General features: G+C 45.8%; 4 protein-coding genes across 4 annotated transcripts; 2 read left to right on the forward strand and 2 right to left on the reverse strand.

The window, feature by feature from the left end:
* The first annotated feature begins 2,130 nt into the window (after window positions 1-2,130).
* LOC102717894 (galactose mutarotase-like) lies at window positions 2,131-5,576 on the forward strand. The gene is made up of 5 exons (XM_040523149.1): window positions 2,131-2,449; window positions 2,568-2,617; window positions 4,197-4,320; window positions 4,409-4,516; window positions 4,730-5,576. The coding sequence occupies exons 1-5, from the start codon at window positions 2,170-2,172 to the stop codon at window positions 5,371-5,373; spliced, it is 1,206 nt and encodes a 401-aa protein (XP_040379083.1). The 5' UTR covers window positions 2,131-2,169; the 3' UTR covers window positions 5,374-5,576.
* A 1,627-nt stretch (window positions 5,577-7,203) lies between these two features.
* LOC102712524 (galactose mutarotase-like) lies at window positions 7,204-10,738 on the forward strand. Its single transcript, XM_015836330.2, has 5 exons — window positions 7,204-7,512; window positions 7,614-7,663; window positions 9,500-9,623; window positions 9,725-9,832; window positions 9,949-10,738. Exons 1-5 carry the CDS (start codon window positions 7,332-7,334, stop codon window positions 10,575-10,577), a joined length of 1,092 nt encoding a protein of 363 aa, XP_015691816.2. The 5' UTR covers window positions 7,204-7,331; the 3' UTR covers window positions 10,578-10,738.
* A 2,401-nt stretch (window positions 10,739-13,139) lies between these two features.
* On the reverse strand, window positions 13,140-14,255 carry LOC102712247. Its single transcript, XM_006652313.1, has 3 exons — window positions 14,139-14,255; window positions 13,395-13,457; window positions 13,140-13,265 (listed from the first exon to the last, which is right to left on the reverse strand). Exons 1-3 carry the CDS (start codon window positions 14,253-14,255, stop codon window positions 13,140-13,142), a joined length of 306 nt encoding a protein of 101 aa, XP_006652376.1.
* A 375-nt stretch (window positions 14,256-14,630) lies between these two features.
* On the reverse strand, window positions 14,631-16,762 carry LOC102711966 (pectinesterase-like). The gene has a single exon (XM_006652312.3). The coding sequence runs from the start codon at window positions 16,750-16,752 to the stop codon at window positions 15,046-15,048; it is 1,707 nt and encodes a 568-aa protein (XP_006652375.2). The 5' UTR covers window positions 16,753-16,762; the 3' UTR covers window positions 14,631-15,045.
* Window positions 16,763-17,667: the final 905 nt, after the last annotated feature.

The raw sequence follows: 17,667 nt of genomic DNA on the forward strand, positions 1-17,667 counted from the left end.
AGCCACCGTTTGGTTTAGTAAATATCGTGAGAATTTAAAAAATTTTAAAAAATGATAAAAGTTCAAAAAAACCATGATGATATATTGTGAAAATCATGACATATATCACGATAATTACAACATGTCGCGTAGTTTCACGCAAAATCGTAATTATCGATATCACGAAAACCGTTGCGATTATTCTCCTAGGTACCACGATTATCATTTCTACCAAATCCTTGGCGATAATCGCTCCCTATGACACAGTTTGACCTTAAAAACACAATGATTTTATTAAAAAAATTAAATTTAAATTCATAGGGTTTTTGTGTGATTATTATCGATAATCGTGATATTGCTATCACATGGTTTCGGTTATAAAACACTAAATGAAATTCCGCTCTTAAAACGACCGCTTATTGCTGCAAGGATTTGTATAAGTTAGTTTTGGCTACACAATATTGCGTAGAGTCGGTGAGCCTGCTTATATTCTAGAGCTGCTTGTCACAATGTCAAGTTACTGGGCCACCCCTCGTCCACATGAGCGGAGGCAGTGCGCTAAAATGGGCTCACTATGTTCGTGGTGCCTAGTTTGCATAAACACTCATGGCTTCCTTCTCACTAAGTTCCTCGAACTGGAAGGCCATGCCCATCCGATGCACAATAATCTTTTTATGCGTTGGGCAATTCACTCGTGCTTCCCTTTTGGACGATAAGGGAATCGCTGAACAGCAGCTCGGTCGCTACGGCTCTGCACGTTTTTCCTCTATTCCATCAAACGGTGAGCCATCGAGCGAAGCGAGTCATCAGCTCATCAATCGGGACCACGCGAGCAGGCGAATATTCTTAGTGCACCGCACACATCATCCATGGACCATCCTGCACGGTCCAATCGCCGTGGAAGATGCAACGCCAGCACGGATCGCAGTGCAAACACTCCCGCACACACCCGCGGTACCGCACAGGACAAAATCGCTGCGCGGAGGCTTTTTTTCCTGAGTTTGAGAGAGCACCTTTTTTTTGTTGATAACAGGTAGATTGCTCCGCTTTTCATTAAAGCCAAAAATAGTTTGGGATATACATGTGTACACACGGTTTTAAAACGGAAACAACACCCGCCACAACAACTACAGAAGTTGAGAAAGCCGAGAAAACAACGGAAGAGAGATACACGGCCACAACCGATAACATCAGGGAGAGAAGCAAACAAGATTCCACAGAAAACTCATATAAGGCCGTGTTTAGTTCCCAAATTTTTTTAAAAAAAACATCGGATCGAATCTTTATTTAGACACCTAAATGAAGCATTAAATATACATGAACATTAAAACTAATTATATAGTTATGAAAAAAAATCATGAGACGAATCTTTTAAGCCTAGTTAGGACATGATTAGCCATAAAGTGCTACAGTAAACAACATGTGCTAATGACGGATTAGTTAAACTCAAAAAATTCGTCTCGCGGTTTCCAGGCTGAATCTGAAATTTGTTTTTTCATTCGTGTCCAAAAACCCCTTCCGACATCCGGTCAAACGTTCGACGTAACTCCTTTGCCAAAAATTTTTGGCAACTAAACAAGGCCTAAGTAAACTTCAGCCTATTTCAGATCTTGAATTCTGAGAAGCTTTTGTCACGATTTGTATGTTTTCAATACATCTATCCGGAATAGTTGAATCTTCACTTTTCAGCAAAGCTTTCCACTCAAAAGACAACAAACCATACAAAAGATAATGTTAACATGTGACTTGATAAATATATCTCTAAAAATCATATCACTCCTCACCGACCTCAATTGCCAACAACTGGCAACTAAAATAAAAAAAACAAACTCTAGAAAAATTAGATCGATAATGACAGAAAGAACATTCAATAAAATCAGCAAAAGAAGTTAGAATTATTCTAGTTAAGGGCATCTTTACACATATTCCAAGTAAAATTTGCAATAGTACAGGAGAAAAAAAAAGTGATTTGTATCTTCACAATCTTCACATAATTGCCAACTCTCTACCCGATTGAATTGAGAGAGCACAAGTGCACAACACCAAAGGGAGAACGAAGAACACTTCAACCCGTCACCATCTTATCGCGTCCTCTTATGCTGCTACGGCTACGGCTTTGACCACATTACATAACCCATCCATGATCCATCCATCCAGGCCCAGCCAAACCATCCCGGCCGCGGCCAGTAGATGCTGCCACTTCTATCTGTCACTCTGTCTCCATCCACCCTCCCGCAGACAGCGAGCGAGCGAGCAGGAGCAGTGCGGTGCTTGCTGATGGCTAGACCAGCCTCGCTGCTGCTTCTCGCGGCCGCGTGCCTAGTGGTGGCGGCCGCCTCCGCCGGCGGCGGCGATGCGGCCGCGGGGAGGAAGACGGTCGGCGTGTACGAGCTCAAGAAGGGGGATTTCTCCATCAGGGTCACCAACTGGGGAGCCACCATCATGTCCGTCGTGCTTCCTGACTCCAGAGGTGTGTGTCTCTCTCTCTACTCTTTGCCTCTGGGAAACTTGTGATTTCTCTCTGTGTTCGCGTTCTTGGTGGAGCATTTTTTTGTGTTGAATGTTTGGAGACTTGTGTTTTCTGCCAGGGAAATTGGGTGATGTCGTCCTTGGATATGACACCATCGCTGAATATGTTGTAAGATTTCTGAACCCGATCGTGTTGTTCTTCAACGCATTGCATGTTTATCTCTGCTCGATTATTCTATTTTTGACGACTAACCACAATTTGTGAAACATTGTTCGTTAATATGGATTGTAGAACATTGCACAGTGGAAGTGTGTGTATAGTACTTTTACATGCACACAAAATTGTTCTTCTGCATCCAGGTTTACTCAAATTAGTTTGCTGTTGCTCATCACCAAGTTTCAGTTTCAACTACTACATTTCTGTACCCGAGAAAGAAGGGGCAATCAAATTAACTGGCCATTTAATATCCCGTAAAATATGCTCTCAATTATCTGGGTGTTAATAAAAATAAAGGTCATAATTGGGACCTCTGTTGTCCCGAGCAGTTTGAGGTTAGTTTTCTAACTCAAGAGGTCCAAGATATATAAAACAATTGACACAAATTGCGATGCTGTTGCCACGTCTAGAAAATTTCAATATGTTATAGTCGCATAAGCATAGTGAGAAGGAGAAGAAATTGTAAGGAACATATGATCGACAAAGGATTAGATTATGCAGTTTTGTTTAATCTAGTGGCCATGTTACCCAAGGAATAGTATACGAGTCTCACGAAAGAGAAAGACAGCTGACAACCTCACCATGTGATGCCGGTCTTCTCAAATATTTTTTCTAAAAACATCGCATCGAATTTTTGGACACCTAAATAAAACATTAAATAAAGATAAATAAAAAAACTAATTGCACGGTTATGGAAGAAGTGCTACAGTAACCAACATGTTTCTAATGACGGATTAATTAGGCTCAAAAGATTTGTCTCGCGGTTTCTAGTCTAGCCGTGAAATTCGTTTTTTTATTCGTGTCCGAAAACCCCTTCCGACATCCGATCAAGCATTTGACGTGATACTTCTTCCAAAAATTTTCTCAATCTAAACACCACCTTAATACTTGAATAGAAATATGAAGATTTTTTTCTTTATTCATTCATCTTTTCTGAGGCTTCACTTCTCTATACATGATTACATATAAATATATAGAATAAATAACACTGTCACAATCGGATCACATGAACAGAGCACCACAAGCACGAAAAAAAATCTTATGGAAACCAATTGAGTTTGTTTTTTTTTTGACAGTGTTTACCTACTTTGCAAGGCAAAGTTTGTGTATATAATCTTTTTCACAACAGTTCATCTGCAAGCCACCTAGCTAGTTCCTCATCAGTAAAATGATTATGAATTCATTGTATTTGAGTATCTTCTAGCACAATACTACTTGCCCCATTAATTACTTATGTGTCCATTGTATTTGAGTACATTTTAGCAATATTTAAAACACCACCTGGTCTCATCAATCACTTCTTATTCAAGATTTTTCCTATTTTACCCAACCTATCCTGTCACCCTCGTCTATTCCTCATTATCTTATCTTATTAACCTTAATCACGGGACAATCTAAAGATATTTATATTTCAGACGGCGGTAGTAAATCAATAAAATGACAGTTATGAGTTCATTGTATCTGAGTACCTTCTCAAAGGGTAAATGCTAATCAACTGACTTCAGTTTGATTTCTGAATTATGCTGTTCAGAATGGTTCTAATTACTTTGGAGCGCTTGTCGGACGAGTAGCAAACAGAATTGCCAAGGCGCGGTTCGTGCTCGATGGAAAAACCTACCATTTGTATGCTAATGATGGCAACAACACACTTCACGGTATGCTTGGAGAATTGCTCGGAAGAAATCCATGGAGGTTCATATCTCTGAACAATAAGCTAATTTTATCTCTTTTTTTTTTTCTAAGGTGGACACAGGGGTTTCAGCAAGGTTATATGGACAGTGAAGGAGCATAATGGTGGTGGCGACTCACCATACATCACACTGTACTACCATAGCTTTGACGGAGAACAAGGTACAGCCAATTTTTCAAAATTGCAAATTAAGTGAGCAAAGTATCAATTTGTCTTTCATACTTCCATGGCATGCATTTTTTTATTCTTCATCTGAGACATCCGCAGACAATTCAATGAAGATTGAAGGTGACCATGCATTTTAGTATCAAACAAGATACTCTGAATTTTCCCAGTTGTATTAACCGAGTCAAACCATGGCACTGTTGAAACAGGATTCCCAGGGGCCGTCGACGTGTACGTGACGTACCAGCTGTCCAGCCCGTACGTGCTAAGCGTGCGCATGAACGCGACGGCGCGGGGCAGGGCGACGCCGGTGAACCTGGCGCAGCACTCGTACTGGAACCTCGGCGGCGCCGGCAGCGGCGACATCCTGGGCAACACGGTGCAGCTCTTCGCGTCGCGGTACACCCCCGTGGACGCCGAGCTCATCCCGACGGGCCAGGTCGCGCCCGTCGCCGGCACGCCCTACGACCTCCGCGCGCCGACGCCCGTGGGCGCGCGCGTCCACCGGGTGACCGGCGGCGCCAAGAACGGCACCACCATCTACGGCTTCGACATCAACTACGCCGTGGACGGCGACGCGCACGCGCTGCGGCGGGTGGCCGTCGTCCGGGACGGCGCGTCCGGGCGGGCGATGGAGCTGTGGGCGAACCAGCCCGGGGTGCAGTTCTACACCGGCAACCTCCTCACGGCCGGCGGCAAGGGCAAGGGCGGCAAGGTGTACGGGCAGTACGGCGCGCTGTGCCTGGAGACGCAGGGGTTCCCCGACGCCGTGAACCGCCCCAGCTTCCCGTCGGTGATCGTGAGGCCCGGGCAGGTGTACAATCACGACATGGTGTACAAGTTCTCGTTCTAGCTATCGTACGTAGGCGACCTTTCGCTCAGTTGGTCATCGATCGATCACCTGATCTCCCGTAAGCTGTAACATTGGTGTCGGTCGGTGCAATAATGGTAGTGCCTTGATTTGCAATAAGACGGAGGGGGAAGAAAAAGACAAGTTCTTGGTGCACAATTCAGTCTGGTATAGAAGCTGCGGTAACAAATTCAGTGTTGGGATGAGTTTGATGAGCTTATTTTCCTTTCATTCGCTAACATTTGCATGATTTTAATTTAGGGACGATCTTTAATATATAACTTGTAACATAAAGAGTGAAGTACACCAGCAGTCTCTAAACTTGTGTGTATGTGTCATCTAGGTCCCTGAACTCTCAAATGTATTTTTGGGTCCCCGAACTTATCCGGGGGTGTCAGTCATGTAGATCCAAACGAGCTCTGATCCTCTCCATTCGCTGACGTGGCATGCCACGGTGACGTCTACGAGAAGAGAGAGAAAAGAATAAGGAGGAGAGAGTGACATGTGGAACCCACATAACCCCACCAACACGTAGGCGCCACATGGCATGCCACGTCAGCAAATGGAGTGAGTCGGAGCCCATTTGGACCTATATGACACCCCCGGACAAGTTCGGGGACCTAAAAATGTATTTTGAGAGTTCGGGGACCTAGATGACACATGCACACAAGTTTAGAAATCGCTGGTACACTTCACTCTAACATAAACATTCGCTCTATGTGGTACAAATTCTCGACCATTGAATTTGCTTTTAGATTTATACGCACAATGTTAAAAATTTAATTTTTTTATAAACATAGACAAAAAGGAAAAGATGACAATGTTAAACTCTGACTCTTACCAATCTGCAAGGATCATCGGGCTAATCAGGGGTCATAGATACAGGAGACCAAACACGAACGGCAGTAAATCCTAATGTTTGAAATTTGCAAAGGAGCACGTCAAAAAAGGATGGTTCTGCCTTGTGACCGTGATGCAGGCATCCCACAAGAGCAAGGTCAACAGGACGCCCGCTGCTTACTCCAATTTACAGTACAGCTCAGCAAGAGATAGCATGTAGCCAACAAAATACAACAGGTTGGCTGTAAACTGTAAAGATGTCAGAGTTTTGAGCTTTTAATGCATGCATGTTGTTGTGATCAACACTAGCATGTATATCTGTGGCCTGCTGCTTCCGTCGCATGCTCGCGCCAGGAGAGAGAGGGAGAGATCAAACCGGGAGAGAAGGGGATCGCTCGGCAGATAGAAGGGGATCACGTCGTAGGAGAGAGAAGGGGATCAGCTGGGCGCACGGGACCGCTATTTTGCTTGTGGGCCCACAATCCACGTTTTCTAGCGCTTGTTCGAGCTGCAAGCCGGCGCTATGCCCGAAAAAAATACGTTATAGCCCAGCGGCAATTTAGTCGCCCACTATTCTCTCCCTTTTCAAGATTACACTGCCACGTAGGAATAAAATGACCTGGCAATTTTTTCGGCCGATGACTCAGCCTTATTGTACATGCTCTGAGGGCACGAGGGTGAAAGTCCAAAAACCCTATCATCGGCACGTTTCAGTTTTTTTTTTTAAGAGCTGTGCACGGTTTCAAAAGTGGCCACCCACGTACACGTACCGAGCTGGAAATACTCGTCAACTTCCCCCACGCGCGGGCGCACGAGCGGCGGCTGGCGGGCGAGCACAGCCTGCGACCATTGCAACCGGGAGCGTGTACCTGGCCCCGTTTTCGCGTGCGTCTCTCTCTCTCTCGATACACGGGAAGGGATCCTGCACGCGCGGGCCTCAAGTCCCTCAACCGACTCGGCTCGTCCGCAATCACGGCCCGGTCCGGTCGCCGCCGCCACGCTCTGCCCTATATCTGGCCATCGCGCGAATCGCCGGTTCGCGAACGAGTTGCGTGCGCGCGTCCCCTCTCTGACTCTCTCTCTCTCGTTTCCGTGACCCGTGAACTTGCTTCCGCGCGCCAATGATGGCTGGAGCTCGGCTGTCCCTCGCGCTCCTCTGCCTGGTGGCCGCCGCGCTCACCGGCGGCGCCGGTGCGACGAGGAAGATGGTCGGCGTCTACGTGCTCAGGAAGGGGGATTTCTCCGTCAAGATCACCAACTGGGGAGCCACCATCATGTCGGTCGTCCTCCCCGATTCCAAAGGTAACGGCGGATTCCAGAAAAGGAACCCTATAAATATATCAGTATATCTTAATGCCCTTCTCTTTGTGTTGGCTCTAAACTCATCGAGGTTGTTTTTGCAGGGAATCTGGCTGATGTTGTGCTTGGCAAAGACACCATTGCTGAATATGTCGTAAGAACACCAAAACCCTTCCCAAATTTTCTTTTAATATTTTCTCTTGCCTGTTTTGTATTCATCTCCGACCTTCGTATTCAAGACCTTACACCCGGCCTTCTTGATTGGCTGAAATGGCAATACCATTTCTCTCTAGAAAAAAAGAACAAGGGCAACAAAAATAGCAATATCATTCGGAAGACAAAACTGGCAATATCATTCAGCTTCTCAAAAAGAAAGAAGGAATACAATAGGCACCAGTTTGGACAGTCCCAATAGAAAAAAACTGACACGGTTACATAATATAAGAAATCATCTATAAAACCTATTTTCGCAGTGAAAGTGTTTTTGAGTAATAATTGTTTTCTCTCTCTCCTAACTCTATATTTTTCCACTAATTGTGAGCATGACACGTGCACCCTAAAAACTGTTGAGTTTTCCTGAACGGTGAATTTATGATTTTTTGGTGTATTGGATGAAAAGAAAACTTTGTTTATTAATTATGTTGTTATATCATTATTTTACTTATGTAGCAAACTATTTAATAAGAATAGAAACCACTATTAATATACCATTCTCCGTTATGAGTTGATTAAAAAGGGTCGGCATCGTTTAAGTTTTTAGAATTATACACTTGTGCGGCAATGCTCTAGGAATGCCTCTCCTCATTTTTTTTATATTGGACCTACGTTAACTTTTCTAAAAAAACAATCTCTATACAGCTATTTTGAAAGGAATTTTTTAGGATTTTGAAAGCCCTAATCGTTCGTTTCAAAGGATCAAATAGGGAAGATTCTAAAAAATTCTTATTACAAATCGTTTGTTACGAAGAGGGTCTAAAACTTATCCATAGGAGTTAAGGCCTTAATTACTTACATTTTCCACCTTCATTGTTTGGCTTTTTCATGAAAAAAACAAATAATATATTTGCAAATAAAAATAATTTATGAATAAAACTTTTATATACGTGTTCTTAGCAATCTAAAATCGAAGTTTGGAAAATAAAATATGATGAAATATATTAAAATCAACTTTAAATTTAAAGTTAAAAATTTAAATTTTAGCTTCTAAAGATAAGCAGAACCGAAAAGATAACCCTCAAATTTTCTATACATCAATACACCTACATAAAAATACCTCCCCTGGACCACGTGGAACTTCGTCTAGGTACTGTAATGAAGTACAAAAAAGGTGTACAACCGATACAAAGATAACGACAGGTTTTAAACACATCGAAATATGATAGGAACAAACCTTTACAAGCATACGGAGTACACATTATCAGACAGTTGGCCGGATGCAGTAAATTACGATTCTTTATGTGCTAGCGACCAAGTTACCAGAAGATAAACTATGCTCGTCAGCACACGGAAAGCGGCAACAACATATGACACAATCTCCTCTGAAAAAATCGTTTGACCGGGGGATCGCCTTCATAGTCGGCATTCTTCGATCTTGTTGTCATCTGTCAACATGCAGAGCTGAATAATTATGTGCGAATCACTTTTATTCGTGTCATTCTCCAGGGTTTCAATAGCCCAATTATGACATGGTCAGCACCACTACCTACCTCAATAGAATTGTCTAAGCAAATGATAATCTTCAGCCAGCCAGCCAAAATTTCAAAAACGCTTATCTACAGAGTTTGACATGTAGACAGGCCAAGACAGCTACGGTTCTCGTATTCAGATCACTGATTCGTTCTACTCTTATCCGTTTCCTTCTCATATGAGGAATATCGTTCAAACACACAAGCAGCTCTTGTTTACCCTACCAAAGATCGCGTCTGAATCAATAGACAATGACAGTTGCTCATCTCTCCTGCATCGATCTTCTTCCTCCTGTGCCAATCAGAACGACACTTCTTACTTCGGGCCGGTGAACGGACGCGTCGCGCAGAGGATAGCCAGGGGCCGGTTCGTCCTCGACGGCAAGGTGTACCACACGTACATCAACGACGGCAAGAACGCGATTCATGGTACGCATTGGTTCATGGAGCCAGGGACGCATGATTCATTGATTCCATGATTACACTAGCCTGACCAGGTTTTCGATCACATTGTACGTATGTATATTCAGGTGGTCATAGAGGGTTCAGCAAAGTCATATGGACGGTGAAGGAGTACGTCGGCGGCGGCGACTCGCCGTACATCACCTTGTACTACCACAGCTTCGACGGAGAGCAAGGTGTGCCAGTGAAATGCATGTCTCGTTTGAAAATCGCCGTCATTGTCCAGATGAAAGATGAGGATTTTTTTTTTCTGAATTTGGGGGGTCGTAAATTTTGTGAATGGTGTGATCAGGATTCCCCGGAGACCTGGACGCGTACGTGACGTACCAGCTGTCGAGCCCGTACGTGCTGGCGGTGCGCATGAACGCGACGGCGCTGAACAAGGCGACGCCGGTGAACTTCCTGCAGCACACGTACTGGAACCTTGGCGGGCAGGGCAGCGGCGACGTGCTGGGCCACACGCTGCAGCTGTCGGCGTCGCGGTACACCCCGCTGGACGAGGAGCTCCTCCCGTCGTCGGGCGTCGTCGCGCCCGTCGCCGGCACGCCCTACGACTTCCGGGCGCCGACGCCCATCGGCGCCCGCATCCGGCAGGTGATGGGCGGGCGCATCGCCGGGTACGACATCAACTACGTGATCGACGGCGACGCGCACGGCATGCGGAAGGTGGCCGCCGCGCGGGACGGCGCGTCCGGCCGCGCGCTGGAGCTGTGGGCGAACCAGCCGGCCATGCAGCTCTACACCGGCAACTGGCTCAACAACACCAAGGGCAAGGACGGCAAGGTGTACGGGCAGTACGGCGGGTTCTGCCTCGAGACGCAGGGCTACGTGGACGCCGTGAACCACCCGGAGTTCCCCTCGATGACGGTCAGGCCCGGCCAGGTGTACAAGCACGACATGGTCTTCAAGTTCTCCTTCTAAGTAGCTACGATCTAGCTGTGCAATAATTACTAGCGTGCTGAAATTAAAGAATGGACTCTCATTATACACATGGATGATTGTTTTAAGGGTTTTCAAGAATGCGGTCGAACGAAGATTTTTTTATATATTTTGGGGAGGCAAAGCTATGACGTATTATTGTTCATGAGCATCTTGTGCACGTCGCACTATTAGGAGTCCTATGCATCATTCATCCATTTGCCACATATATTAAAACCATCTCCAAGAGATGTCTAAAATTGATCATCAAAACTAAAATTTAGAAATTGCGCTAGAAAATATATCTGCAACACATTAACAAACACATTCATAATATTTACACATGCCTAAAATTATCACTTGTGTCCTAAATTTGGGGCAAGAATACTTGTTCCTAATGCAGTTATTCATTTTTAGATTTCTATTAGAGTATGGTGTAATTTTTATGCGCAATGATTTTTTAGATGAACCCAATACAAATTTTTAGAAAACAAAATATTAGTATTCTCTTGGAGGTGCTCTAACTTCCTATAAATGCATTGTATGAATATATGATTCCAGTGAGTTTTTGCAGATTTAGAAATCATTTGGGCCAGTCCAACTGAAACTTGGCTATTCAGCCCTCAAAGTAAAATTGATGATTTCACACTTTACATGTTGTTATTTGAATTAGAACTAATGCGGTGACCCACACATATTATGCTATTATCATCATTATAAATTGTAACAATATGTGTTGTTATTTTGATATTAATTATTTTTTAGTTTTAATTAGAATTTCAGATTTTTCTAAATTGAATTTCTATGTGCAACCTGATTTTATTTTTCTATTTTTATCTCTAATTTGTATTTATATTTGTATTCTAAATTGTAGTTGCACATAAACTCTTTTATGTGTAATATTTATTTTAATTCAACACTAATATACTTATAAATTGTATTTACACGTCGATTTATTCGCTTACTTATTTTTAACCGGAATCTTAGTTGATTTTAAATTGCACTTGCAGATGGACTATTCACTCAATATTATCTTTTTTATTTTTAATCTCAATTTTGGAGTTTTCTAAACTATATTTAAACATGGATTATTTTTAGTTTTCTTTAGTTTTATTCCGAAATTGTATTTCTAAATGGATTCTACCTTTTATTTTTTTAACAAAAATTAATTAATGTGAGATTTTCTAGTTGGTTAGAATCCATAAAAAAGATTCACGCGGGAGCGGTGGGTACATAAACTAGTGCGAAACATTAGACCCGATAGATCAGTATTTTTTTACATGGTGATACCTTTTAAAAAAATATTTCATAGATACATTTTTTTAAAAAAAAACTTAATCTAAAAATGAATCCTTTTTTCCGACGGCAGGGTAATTGGCATCTCGGCGCTAAGTTATTAGGTCGATACCCTCGACCCTCATGACAACTAAACACTAATATGAAGGGTTTCAACCTAAAGAGACAACCATCGAGGACCTAATTATGAATAACTTATTTACACATATATCTCAATAGAGTAAAAAAGGTAAATATGTTATTTTATAAATAGGTCATCTGCACCTAAGAGATTGGTGCCGACCCCTTAATTAGCATCTATGGGCATGAGGATGTCGATGACGCTGGTGTTAAGAACAATATACATTTCTTGGATAATTTTTGGGAGTTGATTTTGTTTGACAAAGTTTAATCTCTAGAATTAATTTATTTTGGAGCAAAGGGGGTATGCAGAACAGAGGAGTTTAAAGGGAATGTGGTGGAGGAAACAGAAGATATCACAATAAGGAGTAACATATTTACCTTATTCCTATCCAGCTCTAAATCCAAAAACGTTTATGATATTCCTATCCAGCTCTAAATTTTCTTAGATTGTGTATCGAGCTCTAATTCTGGGACGGAGGAAACAGAAGATATCACAATAAGGAGAGAAAGAAATTTGACTGCTGACGCGTCAGCCGTCCGCGAAAGGAGTCGCAGCGTGTCAACGAATCTTATCCCTATGCAGATGCAGGCCTTCGACTCTCTCCGTCTAACCAAAAGTGTCGGTGCATACTGCCGATCAATGGACAAGCGGCAACCAACCCCCAGCCCCCGTCACGAATCCAACCAACGCCAGCCTCGTCACGAGTTTGGCCGCGCGCGGTCGATCGATCTCGGCAAGCGGCTAAACCAAACCGAAGCCGAAGAAAAAGAAAGGAAACGCGCGCCACGCGAGAGCCAAGAGCGCCCCCGCGCGCACGTCCGGACGCGAAGACGCAGCCGTTGCACGCGTACGTAGCGACGTCGGACGAGACGCGCCGCGACCCCCCCCCCCCCCCCCCCCCCCCGGGGCATGCACAACACATGAGAGGCACGGCGAACACGACACCGGGTTATATACGGGCGAAACAAAACACATGGTTTTAACCGCTAGTTGCAAGGGAAAACATGTTCAGCACAGATGATTATTGTCAAGAGACGAAGCATGCAGCAGCTAGAGCTAGCTGGACCGGCGGCGCACACGCTGCAGCAAGCAGGCACCACCCCCTCTTTGATCCGACGACCGAGCGGTACGTCGGTCCGCGGCGATCAGCTGCTCGGGGGAGGCGGTGCGGTTTTGCCGTCGCCGGCCTTGGGAGGAGGGACGTTCGCCACGGCCTGATTGGTACTAGCGTTGCCCACCACGGGGCTCTGAACCTCCTGCCCTGTTAAACCCTGGTACAGCATGAGAGCAAGCAGGGGGGAAAAAAACGTGCTGTTATGACCAGAGAATTTTTGTGCCGGCAGTGCTTCCTATAATCTGCAAGTAACAGACGCGTAGGAGTGGTTTTTACAGCTTATCACCTGGGTGAAAATCCTGAAAGCCTCTTCAGGGGAGTTGTTTCTCAGTATCTCCAGAGCTTCCCTCTGCATTGAATGAGTCAAGCTATGGTAATTGCACTAGAGAGGATACCAAACAATCAATACGGTCACTGAAAACGCGGTAAAAAGAAACTACTAGAACAACATGGACTATAAGATCAATATGGAAATCATGTATCTCTTTCAAGGATTTTAAAAGATTACTATTTCAAAAGGTACAATCCCACACCATACCGAGGCATCTGTCTACTTCTGTACCTTCCATTCAGATTTTGCTATATTGCCATATATATTGTGTCAAATTGAAGTGACTGTACATTGGAACTATATAAGCAGCCGAATTTTCCTTTTTATTATTTTAACAGTTGAAAACACTACTACTATTCTAGCCCCCCTCTCCCTCTTTGAACATAGGACCCATATGGATTTTATAGGATTTTTACAGCCTGCCTAGCAAAATATGCATTACATGTTGTACTAGAACTGAAAGTACAGGCAAAATGCAAAAAGATTGCAGCTCAATTTTATTTTTCTAGGAAAAGTTTGAACAGAAAAAAGGCGCGAAAGCCGTTTGAAAAAAGGCGCGAACACAGCACGATGCAGCGAACACAAACTACAAATAGACACTGAATATGGGGAAAGTATTTTAAACTCTCGAGCGTACCTAGAAAGCATAGCACAACTAAAAGAAAACAAGCAACACATACTACTGAGCATAGATCATACCCTGGCACGTTCCATCTCCTCGCTGGTGAGAGTAGGCGCCTCCAGAACGACATCGTCGGCGAGGTTGATCAAGTCGCCGTTCTCATCAAAGGAGTCCTGCCTCTGGATTGAGCCCATCTTCTTGAGGAGATCAGAGGGACAACCTGATTGAAGTTTTTTGGAGAAGATGAACACTTGAGCACACGGGTAGAGAGGACGGGGCACCGAGGTGGCTCCTTTTGTAGGAGGGGGTGCAAGACGGTGCAAGGAGATGATGCATCCTGGGAAGTGTGACATTTGTCGTGTGAGTTGGCCGAGATTTCTACTACTACTGGTGCTCACTGCCGTTTGTAATTTTCTTGCGTCCAGGGCGGGCGTCGTCACGCATTAGGGGATAGTTGAATGCCAGAACGCATGATAATTCGGTGAGGCGTAAATGCTAGCTGGTAGCTAGCCTGCTTTGGAAGCTTGTTTTGACTGTCGTTGCTGATGCAAAAGCACTGGGAATTAACAGACCATAAAAAGGCGACCTGGCGCACATGAAGATTGCCAGCAACAACGGGACACATTTTTGGACAGTGCGTTTCCAAACGAACTCATGGTACAACAATCATTTCCAACGTATCTTTTACAGAAAAAAAATCTCCAAGAAAAACTGCACATGAAAAAAAATACTCCACAAGAAGAAACCGAAACGGTTAATTAAAGGCACAAATTAATGCTGAACTCTCCCCCCAGCATGCAGCACGCACACCTGACCGGGTGTCCTGCACGTCTCAGCCATCACACATTTGGTACACACGTGCGCATGCATGCGCGTCGTTGTCACCTCGGATCCTCTCGTGCACATCTCGCGTGCACACGCACGTACGTATCCATGTATGCATTCCACCCTTCCCCCGCCATGCATGTCGTGTAGGGCGCTAGCTTAGACCTTGAAGCCGAGGAAGTGCGGCGTGCCGGTGAACTTGAGCCACGTCGCGCCGTCGACGAACGGCCCGGTGGTGAACTGCTCGGCCTCCTTCTGGCCGATGACCCGGAATCCCTTCCAGTTGACGCGCTTGCTGGTGCCGGCGCCGGGGCCGCGGTTGTTGTACTCGGCGTAGTAGAGCGTGTTGAGCGCGAAGTCGCCGTTCCAGGGCATGTACCCTTCCGGCTTGATGAAGTCGGCGATGGTGCTCTCCATGATGACGAGGCGGGAGTACTCCTTCCATGGCCGGCCGAGGTAGGACGGGATCTTGAACCTGTCGGGGAAGAGCTTCTGGTCGGGGACGAGGCGGCAGTTCTGGATGACGAGGCCGGACTTCATGTTGGGGTCGGTGCGGCCGTGCGCCGTCACCGAGTTCTGCTGGTTGTCCATCGGGCGGCGGGTGATGATGAGGCAGTTCTGGAACACGGCAGCGGAGTTTCCGAAGATGAAGTCGATGGTGCCGGAGATGACGCAGTTGCGGAAGAACTGGCGCCTGGCGTGCACGTACAGCGTGTCCTGGAACGCGTCGAACCGGCAGTTGTAGAAGGCCGCGAGGTCGCCCTGCACGCGCAGCGCCACCGCCTGGTGGCGCTCCGCGCCGGCCGTGTTGTGGAACCCCATGTTCTTGCAGATGAACCCGGCCGCCTCGATGGAGAAGGTGGCCGTCTTCATGGTGGTGATGCCGTCGGCGAAGCTCTTGCGGCCGGTGACGCGGCTGCTCTTGGGCCCGTCGCCGTACATGAAGATGTTGACCTTGTCCTTGGGGACCATGACGATCTCGTCGTACAGCCCGGTCTTCACGTAGATGACGTACCGGCCCGGGTGGCCCTTGGGCATCGCGTTCACGGCCTCCTGGATGGACTTGAACTGGCCACTCCCGTCCTTGGCCACCACCGCGTTGGGCTGCGGCCGGTTGCGGTCGCCGGAGGCGAGCAGCTTCCTGTCGGGCGCCTTCATCCACGACGGGAAGCCGCCCACCATTTCCTGCTCCGCCAGAAGGCTCCGGCGCGTGAGCGAGTCACCCTTGAACATGTCGAGGTCGAGCTTCTTGAAGATGGCGCCGAGGCTGTTGGTGATGGCGAGCGCGTTGCTGCTGAGCTCGCTGGCATTCCGCAGCACCTGCTGCATGTCGGCCTTGAGCTTCTCGTCGGTGAACCCGTCGGCGCAGGTGTCCATGAAGGTCATGACGCCGGTGAGCCAGTGCTCGAGGTCGTCGGAGCGGCTGAACAGCACCTTGACGTCCCCGCCGGCCATCTCGACCATGCCTCTGAGGTCGTCCACCGAGTCCTCAAGGAGCTCCTTGCAGTCCTCGCGCGCGCCCTCCGTCATGGGGTCGCTCGACTTGGCGCTGCCGATGTCCTTGGACCTCTCCACCGCCGACTTGATCGACTCGAGCGCCACCTTGGCGACGGCCGTGAACACCTCGCGGGGGTTCTCGGTGCCATTGGAGGCCGTGGTGAGCGTCTTCTCGCACGACTCCTTGTACAGCGTGGGCGCGCACAGGGACTTGACGGACTTGCCGGAGGTGGCGAGGGAGGCCTCCCCCGGGACGGTGAAGTTGTCCCCGGCCTTGTTGCCGGAGCGGGTCACCGTGGCGACCACCCCGACGACGACCGCGACGACGAGGATCGCCCCCACGCCCCCGAGGAGAAACTTCTGCGCCATCTTGGCCCGCAAGGTTGCTGTGGAACCGCGGGGACGCTCGATTTATAGGGTGGCCGAGAATGGCCGTGCATGCGGTGAGCTACGTCCGGACGGACGGACGGACGAGGATGGTTTCACCGTTGTTGTGGTCTATCGTGTTCTGTGGTGGTCGTTCGGATCGAGTTGACGTACAGAAGAGCGTTGTCTATTTAGGGTCTTTGGCCTGGTCAATGCATTGTTATCTTGTTTTGCAGTTGACCATCGTCAATTTTTCAGGTTCTTTTCTGTTCTTTGACAGATCTCTATTTTCACATGGACTATCTATTAGTCAATTGTTTGAGTAAACTAAATCCATTAATCAATTTTGTGAGATGTTGGATTAAAATCGAATGGTAACAAAGGAAAGCAAACAAACAAATTAGCATGTAGACAACAAACATAGATCTTCAAACAAATCTAATAGACTAAGGAATCGATTGATAGATTACAATTTTTTAAGCAGATGATAAATAGTAAACCTGTTTTAATAGACACCATGTCGACTTTACGACAGAGCGAAAATATCTCTCTTATGTCATTTAAGTGGTTATTAAGAAAATAACTTTTTGAAAAAATTAACAAGATAGATTAAAATGTGATGTATCACTACACAAACATGCAAGATCAAATCTCGTTTTTAAAATTGCAAAAGTATAAATATCACTCTAAATATGAGTGTAGCAATCAAAGTTTGTCAATTTGGATATGCATGTTTGTAGACAAGGATATCCTATATTAATTTATCTTGCTAATATGTTCTTTTTTATAATAATTTGGATGACAAGAAAAAACAAGTAGGCATTCCCTTGATCCATTTCTAGCTACGGTCCAACCAACCTTGGAATTGTTACAAGTATATATGCCACATCATATGGGTCATACTATCAATGTTGGCTC

Source organism: Oryza brachyantha, chromosome 4, assembly GCF_000231095.2.
Source record: "Oryza brachyantha chromosome 4, ObraRS2, whole genome shotgun sequence".
Taxonomy (NCBI): domain Eukaryota; kingdom Viridiplantae; phylum Streptophyta; class Magnoliopsida; order Poales; family Poaceae; genus Oryza; species Oryza brachyantha.